The sequence below is a fragment of the Oryzias melastigma genome, linkage group LG14 (genome assembly GCF_002922805.2).
Source record: "Oryzias melastigma strain HK-1 linkage group LG14, ASM292280v2, whole genome shotgun sequence".
NCBI classification, from domain to species: Eukaryota; Metazoa; Chordata; class Actinopteri; order Beloniformes; family Adrianichthyidae; genus Oryzias; species Oryzias melastigma.
In genome coordinates this window covers 19091151-19112770 of record NC_050525.1, presented here as the reverse complement: position 1 = coordinate 19112770, position 21620 = coordinate 19091151, and the positions used below count along the sequence as shown (strand labels likewise).

General features: G+C 39.9%; 1 protein-coding gene across 5 annotated transcripts; it reads right to left on the bottom strand.

The window, feature by feature from the left end:
* Positions 1–785: 785 nt before the first annotated feature.
* Positions 786–20904, bottom strand: elnb (elastin b). Of its 5 annotated transcripts, none has more exons than XM_036215295.1 (45): positions 19873–20904; positions 17253–17381; positions 16288–16878; positions 16095–16115; positions 15452–15502; positions 14535–15377; positions 13648–13722; positions 13461–13508; positions 13280–13342; positions 12952–12999; positions 12770–12832; positions 12619–12663; positions 12025–12504; positions 11872–11904; positions 11443–11775; positions 11039–11329; positions 10576–10608; positions 10202–10417; positions 10083–10115; positions 9949–10002; positions 9365–9448; positions 9244–9285; positions 9059–9112; positions 8709–8795; positions 8561–8584; positions 8131–8151; positions 7991–8014; positions 7850–7909; positions 7539–7691; positions 7180–7383; positions 7048–7092; positions 6919–6966; positions 6523–6837; positions 6382–6426; positions 5980–6309; positions 5865–5879; positions 4922–5485; positions 4807–4833; positions 4482–4718; positions 3952–4011; positions 3269–3352; positions 3100–3141; positions 2921–2944; positions 2590–2655; positions 786–2389 (listed from the first exon to the last, which is right to left on the bottom strand). In XM_036215295.1, exons 1-45 carry the CDS (start codon positions 19946–19948, stop codon positions 2367–2369), a joined length of 6204 nt encoding a protein of 2067 aa, XP_036071188.1. In that variant the 5' UTR covers positions 19949–20904; the 3' UTR covers positions 786–2366. The 5 variants fall into 5 exon arrangements, with proteins under 5 accessions (XP_036071188.1, XP_036071187.1, XP_036071184.1 ...); XM_036215294.1 differs by lacking the exon at positions 786–2389 and having other exon boundaries at positions 2440–2655; positions 11039–11230; positions 11300–11329; XM_036215291.1 differs by lacking the exon at positions 786–2389 and having other exon boundaries at positions 2440–2655.
* Between the last annotated feature and the right edge of the window lie 716 nt (positions 20905–21620).

The window sequence follows — 21620 nt, the reverse complement described above, 5'->3', positions numbered from 1 at the left end:
TTGACACAAGTGGGTTTTATTTTGAAAGGAACTAGTGTGCGTTGAAATCAAAAGTAAAATAAGTTGCAACTGTTATATGGAAACATGTTGACTCTGTAATTTCGTTATTGTAATATTTAAGTTAAATTTAGAGAATCAATATTTAATTGACAAAGAAAGCATAAATATTGTGTATTTTTTAACAAGACTTCGTGGCTCTCGTTGGTCTGTATTGAACAAGACCAAATGTCTCTTTTAGCGTTAAAGGTTGCAGACCCCTGCACTAAAACCATGTCCAAGCTGGTATTCGTCTCTTTTTGGTGCACTGTTAATATCAGGTTGGGGGTGTGGGGGGCTGTAATGCAGACAGAGATCTCTTAGGAAGGAAAAGGGGGGCGGGGTTGCTCCTTGCCAATTCCCTTGGCTGTTACTTGGATGCAAACTTTGAATGAATTACAGCTGCTCTGCAGAAACTATGTCCTAGAAAACGATAGATTTTTTTTTGATTCTGCCTAAAAATGGCAGAATAGATCAAAATGTAATCTGAGTGGGTCTTTAAACTCTTTCTTATATGTTTTATTTTATCTTGTATTTGTCTCAGAGTCCGTTTTATTGACATTGCCTGACCAAACATCTCCACATTTTAATCAATTGCAACATATTGTACTGTTTGATCAGAAATCATTTGGCTTTAATATTTGTGATAATAATTTAAAACCATATGTTATGACAGGCAGCTTAACATATATATATATATATATATTTGTATACATATTTAGACAAAGTTGGTACACAGTGTGGTTCAAAGCACCCAACCTTATCCAACCATACAACATCCTGTTCTCATGCATGAGAAGAAACGCAGGTCTTGATATCAGATGTTGTCCTGCGCACCTCAATAATAATAGTTCAGTACTACTTATAATCTCTTTGACTAATTAGTCAAACAGCAGTTTTACTATATCCTGTGAATTAAAGTTTTTTATATATATAACATTTAGCGCCACCAGTTTGTGTCAAATGATTCTCTGTGGAGGCAAAGTGGTTTTCACAGCCCTCAAAGCAAATGATGTTGTGATGTTTCCTTCTCCTTTTCAATTCAGAATTTTTTTAAAAAAAGCTTCCAAACATGAAAATGTTGGTTTTAAACCTCCATCCATGACTCCTTTTTTTTTTTTTTTTTGGCTTTGGGATAAATGAATGACAAAGTAAATTATTTGACACCTCTTTATTTCAGATAAAATGTACAAAAGAGCATCATTTTCTACATACACAAATGTTAAATTCACAATTTGCGCTAAATGATAGAGACACAAGGGTAAGTTTAAACACAATTTGAGAACATTTCAGAATGCGTTTCAACATCCATTCCAGGACATATGAGAAAAAAAAAATAATTCTACTAATTTATCGTGTTTCACATGTAAAGACACAAAAATTCACATGAAAACTAACTCGAGGACTAATGCACAGAAAGGTGTAACATTAGTCTTTAAAAATTCTGATGCATAATTTAATAATCTTAAAGCTGTGAACAGTGTTCATGGAGTACACAAAAACTATTTAAAAAAACAACATATTAATAAGTACATCTAAGTTGTTGAACAACTCATTCTCCTTATGTTGCCTCAAGCAAATGTAAAATAAATCCATGCTTGTCTCAGATGGGTGGGATTCAGCATTTTACACTACAATTATGTTCTTTAGGTAGATGCGCTTAATGGTTTATATCAGCAGTCTATTAAGTCCACATAAAACTGAAGCAATGCTGTTGTTAGTGGATAAGACATTAAGCGACCAAATTATATGAAACTTAGTTTATTTTTTTTTACTTTTCCCATAAGTAAAAAAAAAAAAGAATATTTTAAGGTTTAACATTTTATTTTGAAACATAAAGACAGTGAATTGACTGCTTAGATAACATTGAAACTAGAAGACAAAAAGAGAATAAGTGTTTAGAAAAGTTCAGATCAGCATGCAGACAGGTCTGAAGGAGCTTCCCAGAAGGAGTCCTTGGCAACGAGTTTTACCCAGAGTTTTCCACAAATAATATTCAATGCAGCAGCAACAACCTGTTATAATATGGTAAGAAGAGCTGATGTGATAGCTGCTTTCAGCCTGTAGTCTGCATCCACAGATGTGCTTAAAAAACAAGCTTTTTTTGGATTTATTTCTTACTTTTCTCGAGATATTTAAAGAAAACAAAACCGTCTCTTTTTTTATTTCTGAGAACACAATATGAATTCCTGTTTTCAATAGGTTTGGATAACAAATATGTAACATGTGAATGAGTTAAGGCCTCAGTTTCTGAGGCAGGTAGGACATTCCGTGGTAAAGCTATAGCACCACTGTTGTTTCAATGAGGTCACTTCCTGTCAGTTGGTCTCTCACTTCCTCCTGTGGCCAACACCTTAGAAAACAAGAACAGAGGTAATCCTTTTTACAGCCATCATTGTACTGTCCAGTGAGTTCTGGTTATCATGTGCAATACCAAAGCCACGACGTTTTATTTTAAAAAATACATCAGTTCCTTTGTATAATTAGAGTGAAAACATTGTTTTGATTGAAAGAAACAGACGTCTGAGGTGTGATGTAGGGCTATATATTTACCTCTGTAGCCCCCAGCTCTGAGTAAGGCCTGCATGGCTGCGTATTTGGCTGCCTTCTGTTGCTTGGCTGAAAGACGTAAAGAAAAACAACAAAAAGGAACTTGAATGAAATAAAATTGCACCAAAAAGAATAGAAATAATCAAGTAAAAATATGTTTACTCATATTGTTTAGTTTGATCCCTTTATGTCATGACTGTTTTAAAACTGCTTTTACTTAAGGTTTTAAAACTACAACTGATGCTTAACAAAACATAAAAACTAATATGCTCCACATGTGCTCACATTTAAATTAGAGTATTCTTATTTCAAAAAGGAAAGTGTGTTTTCTTACATTTTTGTCCAGTCCCTGCATATCCTAGAGAACAATTAAAGGAAATTATTAAAATCCGGTAATCCTTAAACCCAGCTTGTGCTTTTCTCAGCATTTTAGGGAACATATCATACAACAGAAACAGAAGTTAAATAAAAAAACAAAACAAAACACATTTGGAATTGGTAAGTTGGCTTTACCTGGATAAGTTCCACCGACCACTCCTCCGGTGCCAGCCCCCCCTGTTGGAAAAACATCCATATTATTGCTATTGTATTTTCTTATAGTTAAGATCTCATAAAGTTAAAATACAGTTTATCATGAGGTAAGTGACAGAGGGTTTGTCACTCAGTACTCATTCAATCTGACCTGGGAGGCCTCCTGTTGCCCCTGGTATTCCTTGGCTTGTTCTACCAGGACCTCCTGCCCCTCCTGTTCCTCCCACTACACTTCCTGAACAGGAAAATAGATAATATTTAGAAGAAGCAGGTCTGGAACTCATAGAGCAATACAAGATAATATGATACAAGATATTGAAAAGCTTGCCTTGTTTGTAAAAAGCCTGGAACAGTTTATTTGGAATTGTGATTATTTCAAAGGTAAGTGTTTTTGATAATTATTTAATGAATTAATGTCAGGGCTGCACGGTGGCGCAGTGGTTAGCGCTCTCGCCTCACAGCGAGAAGGCCCCGGTTCGACTCCCAGCTGGGACCTTTCTGTGTGGAGTTTGCATGTTCTCCCCGTGCATGCGTGGGTTTTCACCGGGGACTCCGGCTTCCTCCCACCGTCCAAAAACATGCTTCATAGGTTCATTGGTGACTCTAAATTGCCCCTAGGTGTGAATGTGAGAGTGAATGTGTGTGTGATTGAGGCCCTGCGACAGACTGGCGACCTGTTCAGGGTGTACCCCGCCTTCGCCCTTCAGTAGCCGGGATAGGGTCCGGCACCCCCGCAACCCCGAAAGGGACAAAGCGGTCAGGAAGATGGATGGATGGAATTAATGTCAATCATGTTCCTTTACTTGTAGTTTTTTTTTAGTACACTGAGCTTACCTGGGCCCCCTCCAGCTATACCTCCTGTTGCTGTGCCAGGGAAGACTCCCACTCCCCCACCTGAAAAGCACAGGTGGATTTGTTTGAAAATCTTACTTGGTCTATCTCAAAGTAAAAAAAAAAAAAATAGTCAAAATCAAATTAGCTATCACACAGCTAGGTGTGTGAAATTTGTTTGACCCATCCCCTGGGGGAGGGGTGAACAGCAGAGACAGTTGCACTCTGGAACCATTTGGTGGTTTTACCCCCAATCTAACCACTTACTGATGAGTGTTAAGCAAGGAGCCACTGAGTCCTATTTTTAGAGTCTTGGGTATGACTTGTGTATGAATTTAAACTCACAACCTTCTAGTCTCAGAGAGGAAACTCTTCCACAAGGGCACTAACCTGGTCTGCATGTACTAACTGTATATAACATTTGAATTTGACTCTGAGAACAGGATTATTAGCTACTTAAGCAGTAGTAGCTGTAACAACATTGTCAAAAAAAAAAACATCTTTTCAAGTTGTTCTTTTTAAAAATCTGTTACCTGGTCCCAACCCAGTTCCACCCAAAGATGAACCATAGCCCGACTTTGAAGGCTTTCTTGCTTGGCCACCAACTCCATATCCTCCTGTTCCACCTGGTCCAAGGCCACCAGTTCCAGCTCCCCCAGTCCCATAACCAGAAGAGCCAGGTCCAATTCCACCAGGGCCATATCCTCCAGGTCCATAACCACCTGGGCGAGCTCCAGCCCCACCAGGACCTGTGCCCCCTCCCAAGGCTCCTGCAGAGAAAAAAAGAATAAAAACAACAAGCAAAAGTTAGAGCAACAATAACCGTTTAATCTATATTACTGTACGGCAAAAACTCACCTGCTCCAAAAGCGCCTCCTCCATAACCTGAAAAAAAGATATGAACCACTGTGTTAAATTACTGGATCAAGGGAGCGTTTAAATAAAGGATTCACACTTTAAAAGTTTTTAGTACCAGATTTCGAAGGTTTCCTTTTTCCTAATCCTTGGCCACCAGGTCCATAGCCCCCAGTTCCGGCGCCTCCTGGCCCGTAGCCTCCAGGTCCAGCACTTCCTGGTCCATAGCCTCCAGTTCCAGTTCCTCCTGGTCCAAACCCACCAGTTCCTGTTCCAGCACCACCAGGTCCAAACCCTCCAGTTCCTGTTCCAGCACCACCAGGTCCAAACCCACCAGTTCCTGTTCCAACGCCACCTGGTCCAAAGCCTCCAGTTCCAGCACCACCTGGTCCATACCCCCCAGTTCCAGCACCACCTGGTCCGTAGCCTCCGGTTCCTGTTCCAGCACCTCCTGGTCCGTAGCCTCCAGGTCCAGCACCACCTGGTCCGTAGCCTCCAGTTCCAGCACCTCCTGGTCCATAGCCTCCAGGTCCAGCACCACCTGGTCCGTAGCCTCCGGTTCCTGTTCCGGCACCTCCTGGTCCATACCCCCCAGTTCCAGCACCTCCTGGTCCGTAGCCTCCAGTTCCAGCACCTCCAGGTCCAGCACCTCCTGGTCCGTAGCCTCCAGTCCCGGTTCCGCCTGCAATGTAAAGACAGCCACAGATCTTTTATCAGGCTGGCTTGAACCTTCCACGGACACGGCGACTTGCTTGATGAAGCTTATTGACTAATGCTGTTCTATAAACAATTTCCACACCAAGCTATGGACCAGTACTTAATTTTAAAACAGCGATTCAAAAATTTCTTTAGCCATCTTCCAGCAACAATGAAATGATCAATCTGTCTTCACATTTTGTTGTCAAGGAAAGAAGAAACTCCAAAGGTAACATGTTCAGTTAAATACAATATTTTGAGAACTGATGTCCAGAAAGATATTTTGTATTGTTTTTGTTTGTTTACTTTTTTGAAGAACCTGCAATGTTATATTTTTTTATTGTAAAAAAAATATTTTACTTTACCTCGCCCAAAGCCACCTGAACCCATTGATGAACCATAGAGCCATGGACAGAGGAGCAAAAAACAGTAAAACATTTTATCATGCAATGCTAATCTCCTAATAAATGAACTTCATACCCGATTTTGGTGGTTTCCTTTTCCCCGCTTGTTTACTTCCTGGTGTATACACACCAGCAATGGGTCCTGTTCCACCAGGTCCATAAGTACCTGGTCCTGTGCCAACAGCACCTGGTCCAAAGTTTCCAGGTCTTGTTCCTGAAACTCCCAATCCTGTTCCCCCAGTACTGGTTCCAATCCCGCCTGGTCCTGTGCCAGTAGTTCCATAACCAGTGCCAGGAATGCTGGGAAGAAAACCACCTGGGCCAAACCCTCCAGGACCAGTTCCACCTGGCCCAACTCCATAGCCACCAGGTCCAATGCCAGTACCACCAGCTCTTCCTCCATAACCTAAAATGTATTTAATGTAGTTTTAGTCACCTTTGTATCTGATTGATTTGAATATTTGTATTGTAATCTCACTTTTCTGTGGTTTTCCAGTCCCTGGACCTGTGCCGTACCTAGAACCTTGTGATGCAACACACAAACATGCAGTCAAACAAGCAAGGTCAAATCTAAAGCATTTGTAAATTAAATCAGTCAAAAGATTTGAAATATCTTTACCATCAGGTGTGAAACCAGTGCCATATCCTCCTGGTCCACCACCAACTCTCCCAGGACCTGCACCCACACCTTCTGAACCAGTTCCTACTCCTAGAGTCCCAGCAGCTCCAAGACCACCACCAACCCCTCTGCCTCCAGAGCCACCAGGTCCAGTTCCATATCCACCAGGTCCAGTTCCATATCCACCAGGCCCAGCACCATAGCCACCTGGGCCAACCCCGTAACCTCCAGGTCCTACACCGTAGCTTCCAGGACCAACGCCATAGCCACCTGGACCAACTCCTCCCTGGCTTCCTGCTCCCGTTTTCCTGTATGCTGAATGAAAGCTAATGTTGGTTGCATAGTTTTCTTCCGACCTTGAAAGTCTAGATAAAATGTGAGGTCAGTTTCTTAAACCTTTTCCTGCTCCTAATCTTGTACCAGCTCCAGTTGGGTAGCGTATGCCTGAGTTTGAAGAAGGAAACATCATGCTTTGTATTAATGCATTCCAATCAACTGATATTATTAAAGTGTTGGATTCAGTACCTCCACTAGGTAAAACTCCAGCTTCACCCACACCAACACCATAGCCTGTGTAAAAAATCATTAAAAATTTGTAAGAGAGAGTTGTTGAGGTGTAGTTTAGGGATGGATGTAAACCCATTTTGGAGATCTCACTTTTTCCAGGTTTTGGACCCCCTGCTCCTACTCCAGTAGATCCACCAGCTCCAGGTACCAAGCTTCCTCTACCAGGACCTCCACTACCAACTCCACCCACACCACCGACACCTGTACCGACACCTGTACCGACACCTGTACCGACACCTGTACCGACACCTGTACCAACACCTGTACCCGCTGCAGTTCCACCAGGTCCATGTGCTATATGGAAAAGGAATACATTTAAAAGTAGAATTGAGATCATTTCAGTATATGTCTCATATTTTTTCTGTTCATTAGTTCCACAAACATTTATGTGGGTGAAAGTTGACATTTCATTTAATTTTCAATAAAAGTTTACAAGATAAATGTAGCACCTTTTGGTGTTGCTGGAGTTCCTCCTACACCTCCTCCTACCCTAGTAGTGGAAGGAGTCCCTCCAACCCCTCCCGGTCCAACAGTGCCACCTCTTTCTCCTTGAGGAACTTCATCTCCTTCTTCTTGGCCTGGTGTATCACCTCTGGGGATTCCTGTTGGAGAGAAAACAAGAAGAAATTTATTTTGAACTAAGAACTGCTGGAATTAATACTGTATAGCATTTTTAGACGTAAATGTGTGAAATTAAGGAAACTGGGTTATTACTTAAACTAGTAATGTTCATGAAAAGATTCCAATCTATTTTATGCACCTGGAGGTTTGAGAGGTTTGACTCCAAGCAGCGTTCCACCTGAAAGACCATCTCCAGAAGCTGTGAAAGCGTTGATGCAGATGTAGAATAACATTGTTGACTTTGTATTCTTAATAAAAACCTAAGAAGACAGGATCTCACCTCTAGGGGGAAGACTTGTTCCTCCTACAGTTTAGAAGAAAACCAAAAAACACATAGTTACCAATAAGCTTTATACTGTATTTACCTGCTTTACAGTAATAACCTAGTATTTAAATATACAATGTTTTCTGTTTCCTTACCAGGGGTATCTCCTGTGTAACCTGCAAATAATAAGAACAAAAACATTGGTCTTTGCCTCTTTAAAAAATAAAAATGTTGAAAGAACAGATGTTAGGTATCTTTCAAGAACAAAACAATTTTTTGCATATTCAAAGATGCATCTCTAAAACTTTATGTTTGATCTTAATGGTTGTTGAAGATATTCTGCATGAAAAATGCCCATTTGAGAAAGTGCATTAAGTTAAAACAGCAAAAAAATAAATAAACATGCATTAAAAAGATTTGTTTAAAATAAATGCATAATCTATTTCTATAAAAAGGCGAGGTGCTAACACATAGTGGCACTGTGAGATGAAGCTTAGACATACTAGTCTTTTTCCTTGAAACAATAAATACAATCTGACTGCAAACCAAAAGAAAAAGTGAATATGCAAATGTTGGTTTTCTCACCTCCAGTAATCGTCCCATTGAGTCCTGATTAATCAAGAGGATTTGGAAAACAAATTAGACAGTATACAGATATGTTATTAGTTGGTGCAATTGTCTTTTTTATTGAACATTTTACATGCTTGATGTTTGCTCTTTATATTTTAAATACCTGGTCTTGCTCCAATGATGGGAATTCCTGTTCCATTCAACCCATCTCCAACACCTCCCACTGGTTTCCCAGATACACCAGTACCTCCTTTTAATAGTTAGGAAATTTCAACCACAAATATTCTTTTTTATGTTATAGGTACACATAAATGCAGATTATTTAAGTATTTAATTATCATTTTCCAAAGGTAATGCCCATGAAACCTGCCTTACAGTATAACTGTTGTAACCTAATCTGTCATGAGAATTTACATTTCTTAGACCTAAACAACTGGGATAGTTGCTGTCATTTTAGCTACACCTGAATTTCTGAAAAACAGATTCCTGAAAATTATAAAAAGATTCACACACCTTCTGTTCCAGGAATTCCAGACCCTTCTATTACACTGGCATTCACTGCATCACCTGAAATGACAACGAGTGTCAGGTATATAATTCTGATTGCCAAAACGTTTTTCTTTGAGAAAACTAACTAAAAAGTGCTGAAACTACAAAGCTTTACAAATATGGTGTTTTATGCTGATGTGCACAGTTACCTTCTGGCACTGGCAGTGGTGTACCACCTACAAATCCTCCTCCTAATTCACCAGAAATTAGATTATTATCAACTTTACATGTGCTTTACTATACAATCTTGAGTGTTAAAACAAAGCTCACCACTGGGTCTAGTTGTTCCTGCAGTGCCTGCAGTTCCATTCACCACGCCACTTCCAGGTAGAACTCCACCTGGTTGTCCTACAGCTCATACAAAAAGTGAGTTTTTAAAATTAGAGCTCTACTGTCTACTATACATCATCATACACAGCATTCAAAATTTATTTTTTTCCAACCCAGTAGATGACACATACCTCTCAATTAAAGACAAAATCATTAAATACTTAAATCTATCAACTGGAAGGAGCATCAATTTACTTTTTTTTCAGTTGGATATCATGATCTTATAAGAGTAAACATGCCTTAAGTTTGATTGCAAATGTGTCCTGCATCTGCTGAATGACTGTATCACATGCTTTCTGCAAAACATGAAGGGGCAAACTTATAGCTGTATTATCAAGTTATACTGGTTGGATAAAACCTATGCATCCTTTGGTATCTCTATAGGGAAGCAATGTCCTACAGTATTTCATGTCAAGTAGGGAAAAATGCACCCAACTTTAAGATTCATGTTATTAGTCAGTATTTCTTAACCCAGAAGAATTGGAATTTACCATTAATAATATGTTTTGCTCAATATAACTCACCACCCTGTCCTGTACCACCTGTAGGTGATCCTCTAGTCCCTGGTCCAACTTGACCTTCATCAAAAATATAAAGATAAATGCTTTACAAACGAGGATTTTAAATCTGCCAATAAATAAACGAACTGAAAACAGACCATATTTAGCAGCCTTTGATCCAGGTCCATAGCCTGATCAGAAATAAAAGTCAAACATAAGTGTTTCAGGATGAAAGAATATATACTTGATCAAATTTGTATTTAAACTGGTCTTCAACCTGTTCCATATCCAGTTCCTGGTCCTGTACCATAACCTCTCCCTGGACCATATCCCGTTCCAGCCACCGATCCAACTCCAGGTCCATATCCACCGGGTCCATAACCTCTCCCAGTTCCGAGTACACCTCCAGCTCCAGGGCCATATCCACCAGCACCTGGGCCATCTAGTCTTCCTCCTGGTCCAAATCCTGGTGCTCCACCACCACCAGGCACTCCTGTGGAGCAGCAGATGTCCAAGAAGTTTAACGTTATTTTTGTTTTGTTTTAAACTACCATGAAAATGAAACTTATTTTATTTTGGTTATCTTGTTATTTAATGTGAGAATATACATGTGTATCACATATTTTTTCCACAATTGTCCAAATGTCCCACCGTATTTCAGAGACTTGGCCCCCCCAGGATATGCTGTGAAGAACAAATTAAAAGAAATAAAACACCAAATATGCTTATGAATGTACTGCAAGTTTTCACATGTGAATTATTTCCAGACATTTAATAAATGGGATTCTGCTATTAATTTTGTAGCTTGTACACTATATATCTATGCATTTGTCTTAAGACTCAACTAAGTTTGGGGTAAAAAAAAATATATATATCTGATAAGCACAAAAAAAGAAAACTAAACACAAAGTGTTTTATAGAATTACAACTATTTTTATACCATAAAAACACATAACTTAAAAATTAAGGACAAACATAAGCAGTTCTATACCAAACACGGAAGGTGTGCACACACGCGTGTGTTTTTTTATACATAAGCAAGTTGGTTTATTGAGCTTTTTATTTTTTTGTTCCAAAGGAGTTATACCTGTATCATAGCCTGGTTCAAACCCACCTGGTCCACCTGCCGTTCCAACACCAGAGTCAGCTGTTCCTGCTGTCCCAAGTCCTGCTCCAGGTCCTCTCCCAGTTGCTATCCCTAACCCTGATCCAGGAATCCCTACTCCTCCTGCAATTCCAGAACCAGGTCCACCTAAACTTCCAGGTCCTCCGGTACCAAGGGTACTACCCAGACCTCCTGGGAAACCTTCAAAAATAAATGCCATGAAGCCACACTTCACGAGACAGAAATTTAGCCTAAAGAGGATTGTCTTACCATATTTGCGCGCTTTGGCACCTGCATACCCTGTAAGCACATTCCAAAAAAGAAAAATGTATTTACTTTTTTATGTGAAATTAAAACATTTTCATCAACAGTGATCATTAAATGATTGCTACAAATGTTGTATCTTGTCATACCCCCAGGTCCATAGCTGGAACCAACACCTCCAGGCCCATATCCACCTGGTCCATAGCCAGCGCCTCCTGGTCCGACTCCTCCAGGCCCATATCCAGTGCCACCGCCTCCTGGTCCGACACCTCCTGGCCCATATCCAGTGACAGCGCCTCCTGGTCCGACACCTCCAGGCCCATATCCAGTGCCAGCGCCTCCTGGTCCAACACCTCCAGGCCCATAACCAGTGCCAGCGCCTCCTGGTCCGACACCTCCAGGCCCATAACCAGTGCCAGCACCTCCTGGTCCGACCCCTCCAGTTCCTGATTGTGGAACACCAAGAGCCCCACTCAACATGCCTGCAAAAAGCAATGCCACCAGGGTTTTACTGCCAGAGCAATTTGAGTTAAACAGTGAAAGAGCAGTGGAACCTAGTTGATCCTTTTATTTCTTACCATATTTACGGGCTTTTGCGTTGGCATCATACCCTGTAAGACCCAGTCATTTGTCAGTAGGTTAGTTGTAGCAAGTAAATAACTTTATTATTTTGAGTGTATCAAGTTAATTTACTGTCACTTGAAATAAAATATTTGTTGATTTATTATTACCTCCAGTTCCAACACCTGGACCAAATCCTGGTCCAGTCCCAGCTCCAACACTTGTTCCAAGTCCAGGTCCAGTTCCAGTTCCTGCACCTGGACCAAATCCTGGTCCAGTTCCAGTTCCAACAGCTGGACCAAATCCTGGTCCGGTCCCAGTTCCAACACCAGGACCAAATCCTGGTCCAGTTCCAGTTCCAACAGCTGGACCAAATCCTGGTCCAGTCCCAACACCTGGACCAACTCCTGTTCCAGTTCCAACACCTGGACCAGCTCCTGGTCCAGTGCCAACACCTGGACCAAATCCTGGTCCAGTCCCAGTTCCAATACCTGGACCAACTCCTGGTCCATATCCAACACCTGGACCAAATCCTGGTCCAGTTCCAGGTCCTACACCGCCTCCTACACCAGATGTGACTCCTACTCCCCCTCCAGGAAGCCTACTGGCTCCAACTTGACCAAGTGTGCCTCCTCCAGTTCCTGTTCCACCTATTAGTAAAAGCAGATTTAAAAAATGAAAAAAACAGAACAACAATGTTAGTGTTACAAATAAACTGCTCTGCAGATCAGTTGCATGTTAGAAACTTGGACAAAAGATCCTACCGTATTTTGCTGCAGGTTTTGCAAGTTTTTTTGATTTGTTTGCACCTGTGTTTCAAAAATCAAAGACATGTTGTTGGATCGCATCTATCAAGTTTATTGCTATCACATCAAACCATGTTTTTGGTTTACATCAGTATGTATTTTAATTTACCTGATTTTGGTGTTACCAAAGGGAAACCTCGAAAAACTCCAGGTAACTGCTGTCCACGGCCATCTAACAAAAAAAATATCATATGAAAAAATACATATTTTTTTTATTTAAGGAAGAAAATTTGTAAAATACTTAAATAATCTGCAAATAAACCTGCAGAAACTGTACACTCTGATACATACTGCCTGTTCCTCCTGGTCCTACCCCACTTTGACCAAGTGCTCCTGATCCTAGGAAGAATCAGACAGTAGAACATAACAAAATAATTGGTTCAACATGAGATCAAAGTCCATCCTTTCATCTTCTTCTGTTCATTTGAAGCAGGGTCTTGAGGGAAGCATTCTAAGCAAAAAAAAAGACCTTGAGATACCTAAACACCTCCACTTGGGGCAGGATAACTTCACCCACCAACTACTTTTCCCTGGTCAAGAACCATGGCCTTAGACTAACCAGCGCTGACCCTCATCCCACAAAGTACGAATATGTATTACAAATTGAATCTTTACATACCAGTCTGAGGTCCAAGTCCAGATCCTGTGGCAACACCAGGAAGAATTCCGCGGCCCCCAAAACCTAAATAAAGGAAACATAGGGTTCTCTGTAAGTTTCAAAGCTTATTTATTACACTATTTTATGACATTCATTATAACAGGTATATATTTGGTTGGATGATACTTTTGCTCCAACACACCTTGGCCTGGAACAAATCCACCTTGATAAAGTCCAGGCACTCCAATGCCTGTGTCATAGTAAACTTACATCAGGAACATTCCAGTAAAAATGGTCTTTTTGCTTGAATGTCATATATATATATATATATTTAAAGCAGTGGACATAACTTCCCAAAGTCACCTGTGATGTAATTTTAATAAGCTTACCAGGAACTTGTTTTGAAGCTTTACCACCACTCTTTCCTCCCGGTCCCACACCAGTGGTACCAGTCTGTGGCAGAACTGAAAACAGAAAAAAACATTTTGGGATACTTAGACACTAAAACAACTTCTTTTATCTATTTAGCAGAAGAATCATTGAATAATACACATTATTTTTCACACACATTTTGAGTAAATGTAAAGAAAGCGGACATAAAAAAGCCAATGTACTGTATTTGTGAGGTCATGTGACCTTTGATGACTCCTGTTTTCTCAACAGTAATCTTCTGCATAAGGTTATCGAATGTCATTACTTGTTTTTCTTCAGATTTGCAATAAAGGTTCACAACGTACAATCATGGATCCGACTGCTAGCTTCTAAATCCCACTATGAAGTATTTCAAAAAATGAAGATCCAATCAATGTGGTGATCAATTCATAAGTGAAAATTCTCCCCAGTACAACATTTTCACAAAATGCAGCCATTGATTCCTGGTAGTGTCTTCATGGAGTAACACAAGACCTGGTCATTCAGTTTTTAAATAATCAGCTGATCAAAACTAGTATCAATTAACTATAATGACTGTTGTACTTCTACAATGGTGGGTCTCTACTTCTTTGTCTAAACTCAGACTGACTCAGACCAATCACTGTCCTCTGACTCCAACATGGTGACGTCCGTATCGTGGATAAATGGCAACTGAATTGGTTACATTTCAATGGAGGTAAGGCATTTTCTACAGGTGACATCACACTCATTCAGTCCAGTTTTCTTGTACAGTCAATAGTTAAATCACATGTGGGACTTTTTTTTAAAATTATCAAGCAGTTTAAAAAATGCATGGTTCTTTTATTTGGTGCAGTTCAAAATGATTGAGCGTAAAGTACTGTACCTCCATCTTGGACACCAACTCCACCAGGACGAACTCCAGTTCCTCCTGGTCCAACCCCTGTACCACCAGGACCAAATCCAGTTCCTCCTGGTCCAACCCCAGCACCACCAGGACCGAATCCGGTTCCTCCTGGCCCAACCCCTGTACCACCAGGACCGAATCCGGTTCCTCCTGGCCCAACCCCTGCACCACCAGGACCAAATCCAGTTCCTCCTGGCCCAATCCCAGCACCACCAGGACCAAATCCAGTTCCTCCTGGCCCAACCCCAGCACCACCAGGACCAAATCCAGTTCCTCCTGGCCCAACCCCAGCACCACCAGGACCAAATCCAGTTCCTCCTGGCCCAACCCCAGCACCACCAGGACCAAATCCAGTTCCTCCTGGCCCAACCCCAGCACCACCAGGACCAAATCCAGTTCCTCCTGGCCCAACCCCAGCACCACCAGGACCAAATCCAGTTCCTCCTGGCCCAACCCCAGCACCACCAGGACCAAATCCAGTTCCTCCTGGCCCAACCCCTACACCACCTGGACCAAATCCAGTTCCTCCTGGTCCAACCCCTACACCACCAGGACCAAATCCAGTTCCTCCTGGTCCCACCCCTACACCACCCGGACCAAATCGAGTTTTTCCTGACCCAACCCCCCCACCACCAGGACCAAATCCAGTTCCTCCTGGCCCAACCCCAGCACCTCCAGGACCAAATCCAGTTCCTCCTGGCCCAACCCCTGCACCACCCGGACCAAATCCAGTTCCTCCTGGCCCAAACCCTCCACCACCGGGACCAAATCCAGTTCCACCTGGCCTTAAACCAGTCCCTCCAGCTGATGTTCCAACTCCACCTAAGGTAAGATTAAAATAAAAAAATTAACAGATTTTAAGCTTAACTAAAGACAAATAACTTATCAAAAGTTACCTGTTTTTGGTGGTTTAGGTCCATAACCACCTCCATATCTTCCATAGCCACCTGACAGGTTAGATAATTAGAAAACATATTCGTCTGTTGTTGAGGCGATTTTATCAGTCAATGGTTTCATTTAGAAAAGCTGTATACCTTACTGTCATTTCCTTTTTAAATGTTGTTCAAATAACATAAACCAGCTGATTACCCAATAATAATTACTATTTTAAACAAATTATCCTATTTAAAAAAAAAAACAACAACCTCAACAACAAAAAAACATTAAGGTCTAACTTCCATTATAAAATTATTGGGTTTTGGTCTTTGTCCTAACTCTTAATTCTAATTCCTAATTCAGGTGACACTATCTAATTTACCATTTAACTGTTAATTGAAAATTTGAAAGTCTGACCAAAAGAATAAAATATCTGAAATATATTTCAGAAATTAAATAATACTTGCATCGCTTGGTCTTGTTCCACCAGATCTATTTTTAACCCCTCTTGTTTCTTGTTACGTTATGCCATATCATAATTATTTGTAAATTTGATCAGTGGAAAAATAATTTCCAAGGTTTTGAATTTTCAAATTGTTTAATATCAAGCATATTTGTGCTTTTAATTAAAGAAACTATTCAGTGAATACTCTCAAATCTTACCTGTTTTTGGTGGTTTCCCACCTGTAGAAAAATGAAAAGTCACAAAATGAGGTTAAACAGTCTTGTGATTAAAAAAAAAGTCAATTTAGATTTAGATTCTAGTCATATAATTGGTTTTGATAGAAAAATGTAATACTCCAGCTAAACTGCAGAATTAATAAATGATCAGGGCATCTACCACATATGTTCTTACCTGTCCCAACAACTCCTGGACCAACTCCTCCTGGTACAATTCCTCCTGGTCCAACTCCACCTGGAACAACCCCACCTGGACCAACTCCACCTGGTCTAATTCCTCCAGGCCCAACTCCTCCAGGTCCAACTCCTCCTGGTCCAACTCCTCCAGGTCCAACTCCTCCTGGTCTAATTCCTCCCGGTCCAACTCCTCCAGGTCCAACTCCTCCTGGTCCAACTCCTCCCGGTCCAACTCCTCCCGGTCCAACTCCTCCTGGAACAACCCCACCTGGACCAACCCCACCTGGACCAACTCCACCTGGTCTAATTCCTCCTGGACCAACGCCACCTGGACCAACACCTCCCGGTCCAACTCCTCCTGGAACAAATCCTCCTGGACCAATTCCTCCTGGACCAACTCCTCCAGGTCCAACACCTCCCGGAACAAATCCTCCTGGACCAACTCCTCCTGGACCAACTCCTCCAGGTCCTACTCCTCCTGGACCAACTCCTCCAGGTCCAACTCCTCCAGGTCCAACTCCTCCTGGACCAACTCCTCCTGGACCAACTCCTCCTGGCCCCAAACCACCTATTCCTTGTCCACCATATCCTTAAAGGGACACACAGAAAGTTGAACAGATATATTGTAATCACAGGCAGAAAGCACATTATCAGAGAGCTGAAAGCAGCAATATTTCATGCATGTTTTACAACTAAACTATTTATGGTGGTTAAAATTGACATGAGGACTTCATTATCTTTGAGTTATGAAAACAAACTGTGTTTTTCTTGGCTTCCACTGTAACTTGGAGCTTTTCCAGTTAGTTTGAGTCCTAATTTTCATGAACATGTGAGCATCTGAAAAGAATGTCACGCATATGTAAAGTAATTAAAACAACATTTTCAGCCCTTGTATTAAGAAGTTCAACATAAACTAATGTAATAGTTTGTAAAATTAAACTAGAAAACACTTTTTATCTATACCTCCTGGTCCAAAACTTCCTAACCCAGCACCAGTCCCTCCAGGTCCAGCTCCTCCAGGACCAAATCCAGTCCCAGTCCCACCAGGCCCAAATCCAGGTCCAGCTCCCCCAGCAGCTGGGATGTACACACCTGAAACACAGATAAACCATGATCATCTGCAAAGATAACATTTAATGAAGTTTTATCATTTTAAGTTGTTTTGACCTTTAATAGAATAGCATTTTATTAATGCAATATTGGCAAGTGTAAAATCATTTTCAGGGTAATTTGTGTGTAAAGACCTTGCAACCATTATAAAATCATTGGCAGTTATGTATAAAAGTTATGAGTTTGGGCCCAAACACAAGAACAGAATTTGTGGAATGTGTGAGTCATTGCTCAGAGGTAAACTTGCAGGATTTGCCTCAGTTTGTTGCAACGATTAACTCATTAATTTAGAATAGTAAACAGAATCAAAAGCCACACAAGGAGAGGGGGAAAAATATACACTCTGACCATCAGCTTTGCTGTTACTGTTGACTTTTTTTTTTCTACAGCTGATAAAAAAGGGCTCGCTCATTCAAAAGGCATTTGTCTCTGGTTCTAAGTCTCACACTTTTCTGCACACATGTTGTATTTCACAAACCATGACACATTAAAAATAGAAACACACAGAGGAAAACAGCTATAAAAGGAAAAGGACTCCAGTAAAGAACAAGTCTGCAGGGATTCTTACAGACTGTGAGTCTGATCTCACAGTAACGACGTGTAGATTAACAACACACAATAAATAATTCTGCTGTTCGGTCATTAGTTTTGGCCTCCTAGAGAGTAAAATGAGACTTTTAAATGGTTTTACATTTTTTTGGACCAACAGGCATAAATGTTTACTCAAATTCACCAGAATTCACTGTTTTGACAAGCTTTCCTGTGAAAGTTTGATGAATGAACTGGTCAAGTGCGTCTCCTTTCATTAGCCTGCTAATGCCAAGAATGATTGTTCCTGGGGATTTGACTCATTTAATGTATTTATTTCATATTCCATCAGCTGGCAAACATTAAGCCTTCAAATTTAAACTTGTTTCATTCCTGGATGAGAAGAAATTAGTTTTGTATGATCCATAATTGCATAAAATGGTGTGTTGGCATTTTGTGCGGTAAGTCTCAAAGAGAACCTATTATTGATGTTCATCATGTTTGATTATAGTTTGGAACCAAATACTGTACCAAGTTGCAAAGAATGCAAGAAAAAGCCATTATTTCAGTAAAACAGTGAAATTATTTAGGAATTTTATAATCATTATACATATAGTTATCTAAAAAGAGCTTAAATTGCCATAAATGTGTTGATTTATGGCAAAGTGATCCTCAGTTATCTTGTTTTGTTGAAATCCTAATTGGATTTGGGAGACTGTCATTAAAGTCAAACTCCCATCATCTTTTGATCTTTTTTAAAAACGTTCTTAGTGAACTTTTAATTACAATTATGCAAATTTTAGCTTATATAAAAAAATCTTGTCCTTTTCTAGGACATAGTACCTGCAGAGCAGCAGTGGATCATTAAAAATTTGCCTTTGAGTTGTCAAAAGAACTGTTGGCGGATTAAGCCCACTGCCCTTCCAATCGTCCATCTCTACCAATCTCCCTCGACCTTTAGCTCCTCACACTCCCAACCTAACATTACCGGGGCAACAAAAACGGCGAGCAACATCAGAGCTCATACAAGGAAAACAAAGCAGAACATGAATCTATTTGTCTGCAAGTGGATGCATCAGAATGGGGTGGAGTAGGGAGTTTGTGGTTTGTCGTAGTAACTTGTGAGCCACACTTACAAGTTTTTTCTAATGAATCTTTTGCGTCTGTTCCTGATTCACAATGATTTGAATAAATAAATGCTCAGAAAAGCAATTTTAAGCTTAATTTTATTAATATGTGTCCTCTATTATGAGAAAAGTGCCACAAGAACATGTCAAAAACAAAAGTATGACTTCTAAAACCTTTATCCTAATTAAATTTAAGCTAAAACACAACCACCCTATTTCCCTTCTTACTTTGAACTCAGATGAGATTAGAATATTGTGTGAAAATAAGATGTTAAAAATAATATTTTCACATATTTAATGTAAAATATTTCGCATTAAAAAATCAGTCTGAATTGCAGATTTTGTTAGACTTTGATGTAAATACTGTATTATATAAAAGTGCAAGAGGTTATATAAATACATTTGGGCTAAATAAGAAGACAAGCCTGAGGCACATTGTTTTGAAAAGAGCTCAGAAAACATCTGAAACTAAATCAAAACTTGGACCAAGAATTTGTTAAATATAATTTCTTGAACCTATTAAGCTTTAAAATGTGTAACGACCCTTCGTAAATTAATAATTACTAAATTAAACTAATCTAAACATTTATTATGCTAAACCAGGATAACTTGAATTTCAATCAACTGGAATTTTTCACATTGAGAAAAATAAAAATCAGGAAAACTCTAAAGTCTTCAAGGCAAGTAATCTAGCAGAAAATCTTCCAGTTTCTCAGTAAATAAATAGATATAAAAGTTTTTTCTAACATCTCCCCATTGACTACAATCCACCTGACTCAGGTTTTATTTTATGAATACTTGCAGTGAAGCTGACTCACCTCCTTGCAGTGAGGGCTTCCACAGAGCCAGCAGAAGCGCTCCACACAGGTAAACAGCCACTGTCCCCCCTGCCATCTCGCTCCAGAATGTCCTTCCCAACTCCAAGGCTCCAGGTTTTATTCCCACCAAGCCTATCGGGGTGAAACAAAGCCTCTAGGAAGAAGGAGGGAAAGTGAGTGAGTGGGGTGGGGAGGATAAAACAGGAGTAACTGGCTATAAAAAAAAAAGACAGACGGTTAGAGAAAGCACAGAGGTCCATTTTATTAAACCAGAATGGTTGTTTAACCCTCTAGTAATTGCCGGGCCTTATTTATATAATTCTGTAATCCTAAAAATTCTGGTTCCTGTGCTTATTTTTATTAGAAATTGAGTAAAAACACCGATTTGCGGGATAAAATGACGCACATTACTCCAAATAAGTGTAAACAGGTACTTAGAGACCAATGTGAATTTGACAGTGATTGACACAGATGGAAATGTTGCAGCTGCTGTTGATTGGTGCTAATCAACACCTGATATAATTCAGCTGCGTCATTGGATATGTTTAAAACTGTAATGTAGATATAAAAGTAATGGATAATACACCAAAAAAGAGAAAAAAATTGATAAAAATGAACAATTAGGGATATTTGAGACAAGTGAGGACCAAAAAAAGTTTATAACAGGGGATTTACTGAACAAAACCAGTCAAACTTAAATCTGTGCTGTTGTCATTTGAAGCTATTGCTGCTTCTGCATGACTTTACATGTATGTGTTTGTTAAAAAAGAAAGCCAGTGCTACCTGAACACCCATAATTGGTTTTAAAGTTTGGCTTTATTGCTTCACTTTCCAACCCTGGTATGCTTTGTGGAGCTGCATAGTTGTCCAGTGAACTAATACCAACGCAATAACAATCAAAGACTGGAGGTAAATGAACAGTATTTGCTCAGAGCAATCTATATGCTTTACTTTCAAGGCCATAAATACAAATGTGTCATCAAGGCTTAGCATAAACAATGGACCTAAAATTATGACTCCAAATATCTAATCCGAGCCATATGTTCCTCATATATTTTTGAATTGACTTCATGCTGCACATTTGACATGAACACCTCTAATTCTCTCTCTGGGGAATGCAGTGACGCTATCTGGAATGTTTTTCTCTGCTTTGAGGCTTTAAGTACATTTTTAAAAATATAAAATACGATTTTAGCTTTTTGTGCTTTAAAGTCCAGTCAGCCTGAGCTTGACTGGACTTTAAAGCCGATGTTCTCTTCCAACAGTGGAGGGCGTCACAGGAATATGTATGCTGAGAAAAATCCAGCCCTGTTCATGGATTCTGAGGTGAAACTTTCCACCAAACTCAGTTCTTCATGATGATGTAAATGTAATTTTACTCAAATGTAAACAGGCTGTAAGGGATTAATTCAGCATGCTCAGGAAAGAATATAAAATTTGTTTTTGTTTCTAAGCTTTCTCACTTTTTTTGAGGTTCTGTCCAAATGTCTGCAGGTATGGAGGTCTGGTGAAAACCATGTAAGTCCTGCAGATGATCAGAGACTAGCAAGAAATGTTTTAATGATAAAATAAAATTGATTTTGAATAGAAACTGAAAAAAATTGAAATGGTAAAGCAAAATTGTGAAAGGGACAAAGAGGACTTAAAGTTCCACTCTGATCATCTTTGATCTATAAGATTATGCTGTTTTTAGTCAAAATGAAAGAAATTGTTTTTTTTCTTGGACATATTCTTTGGAAATTTGCCTC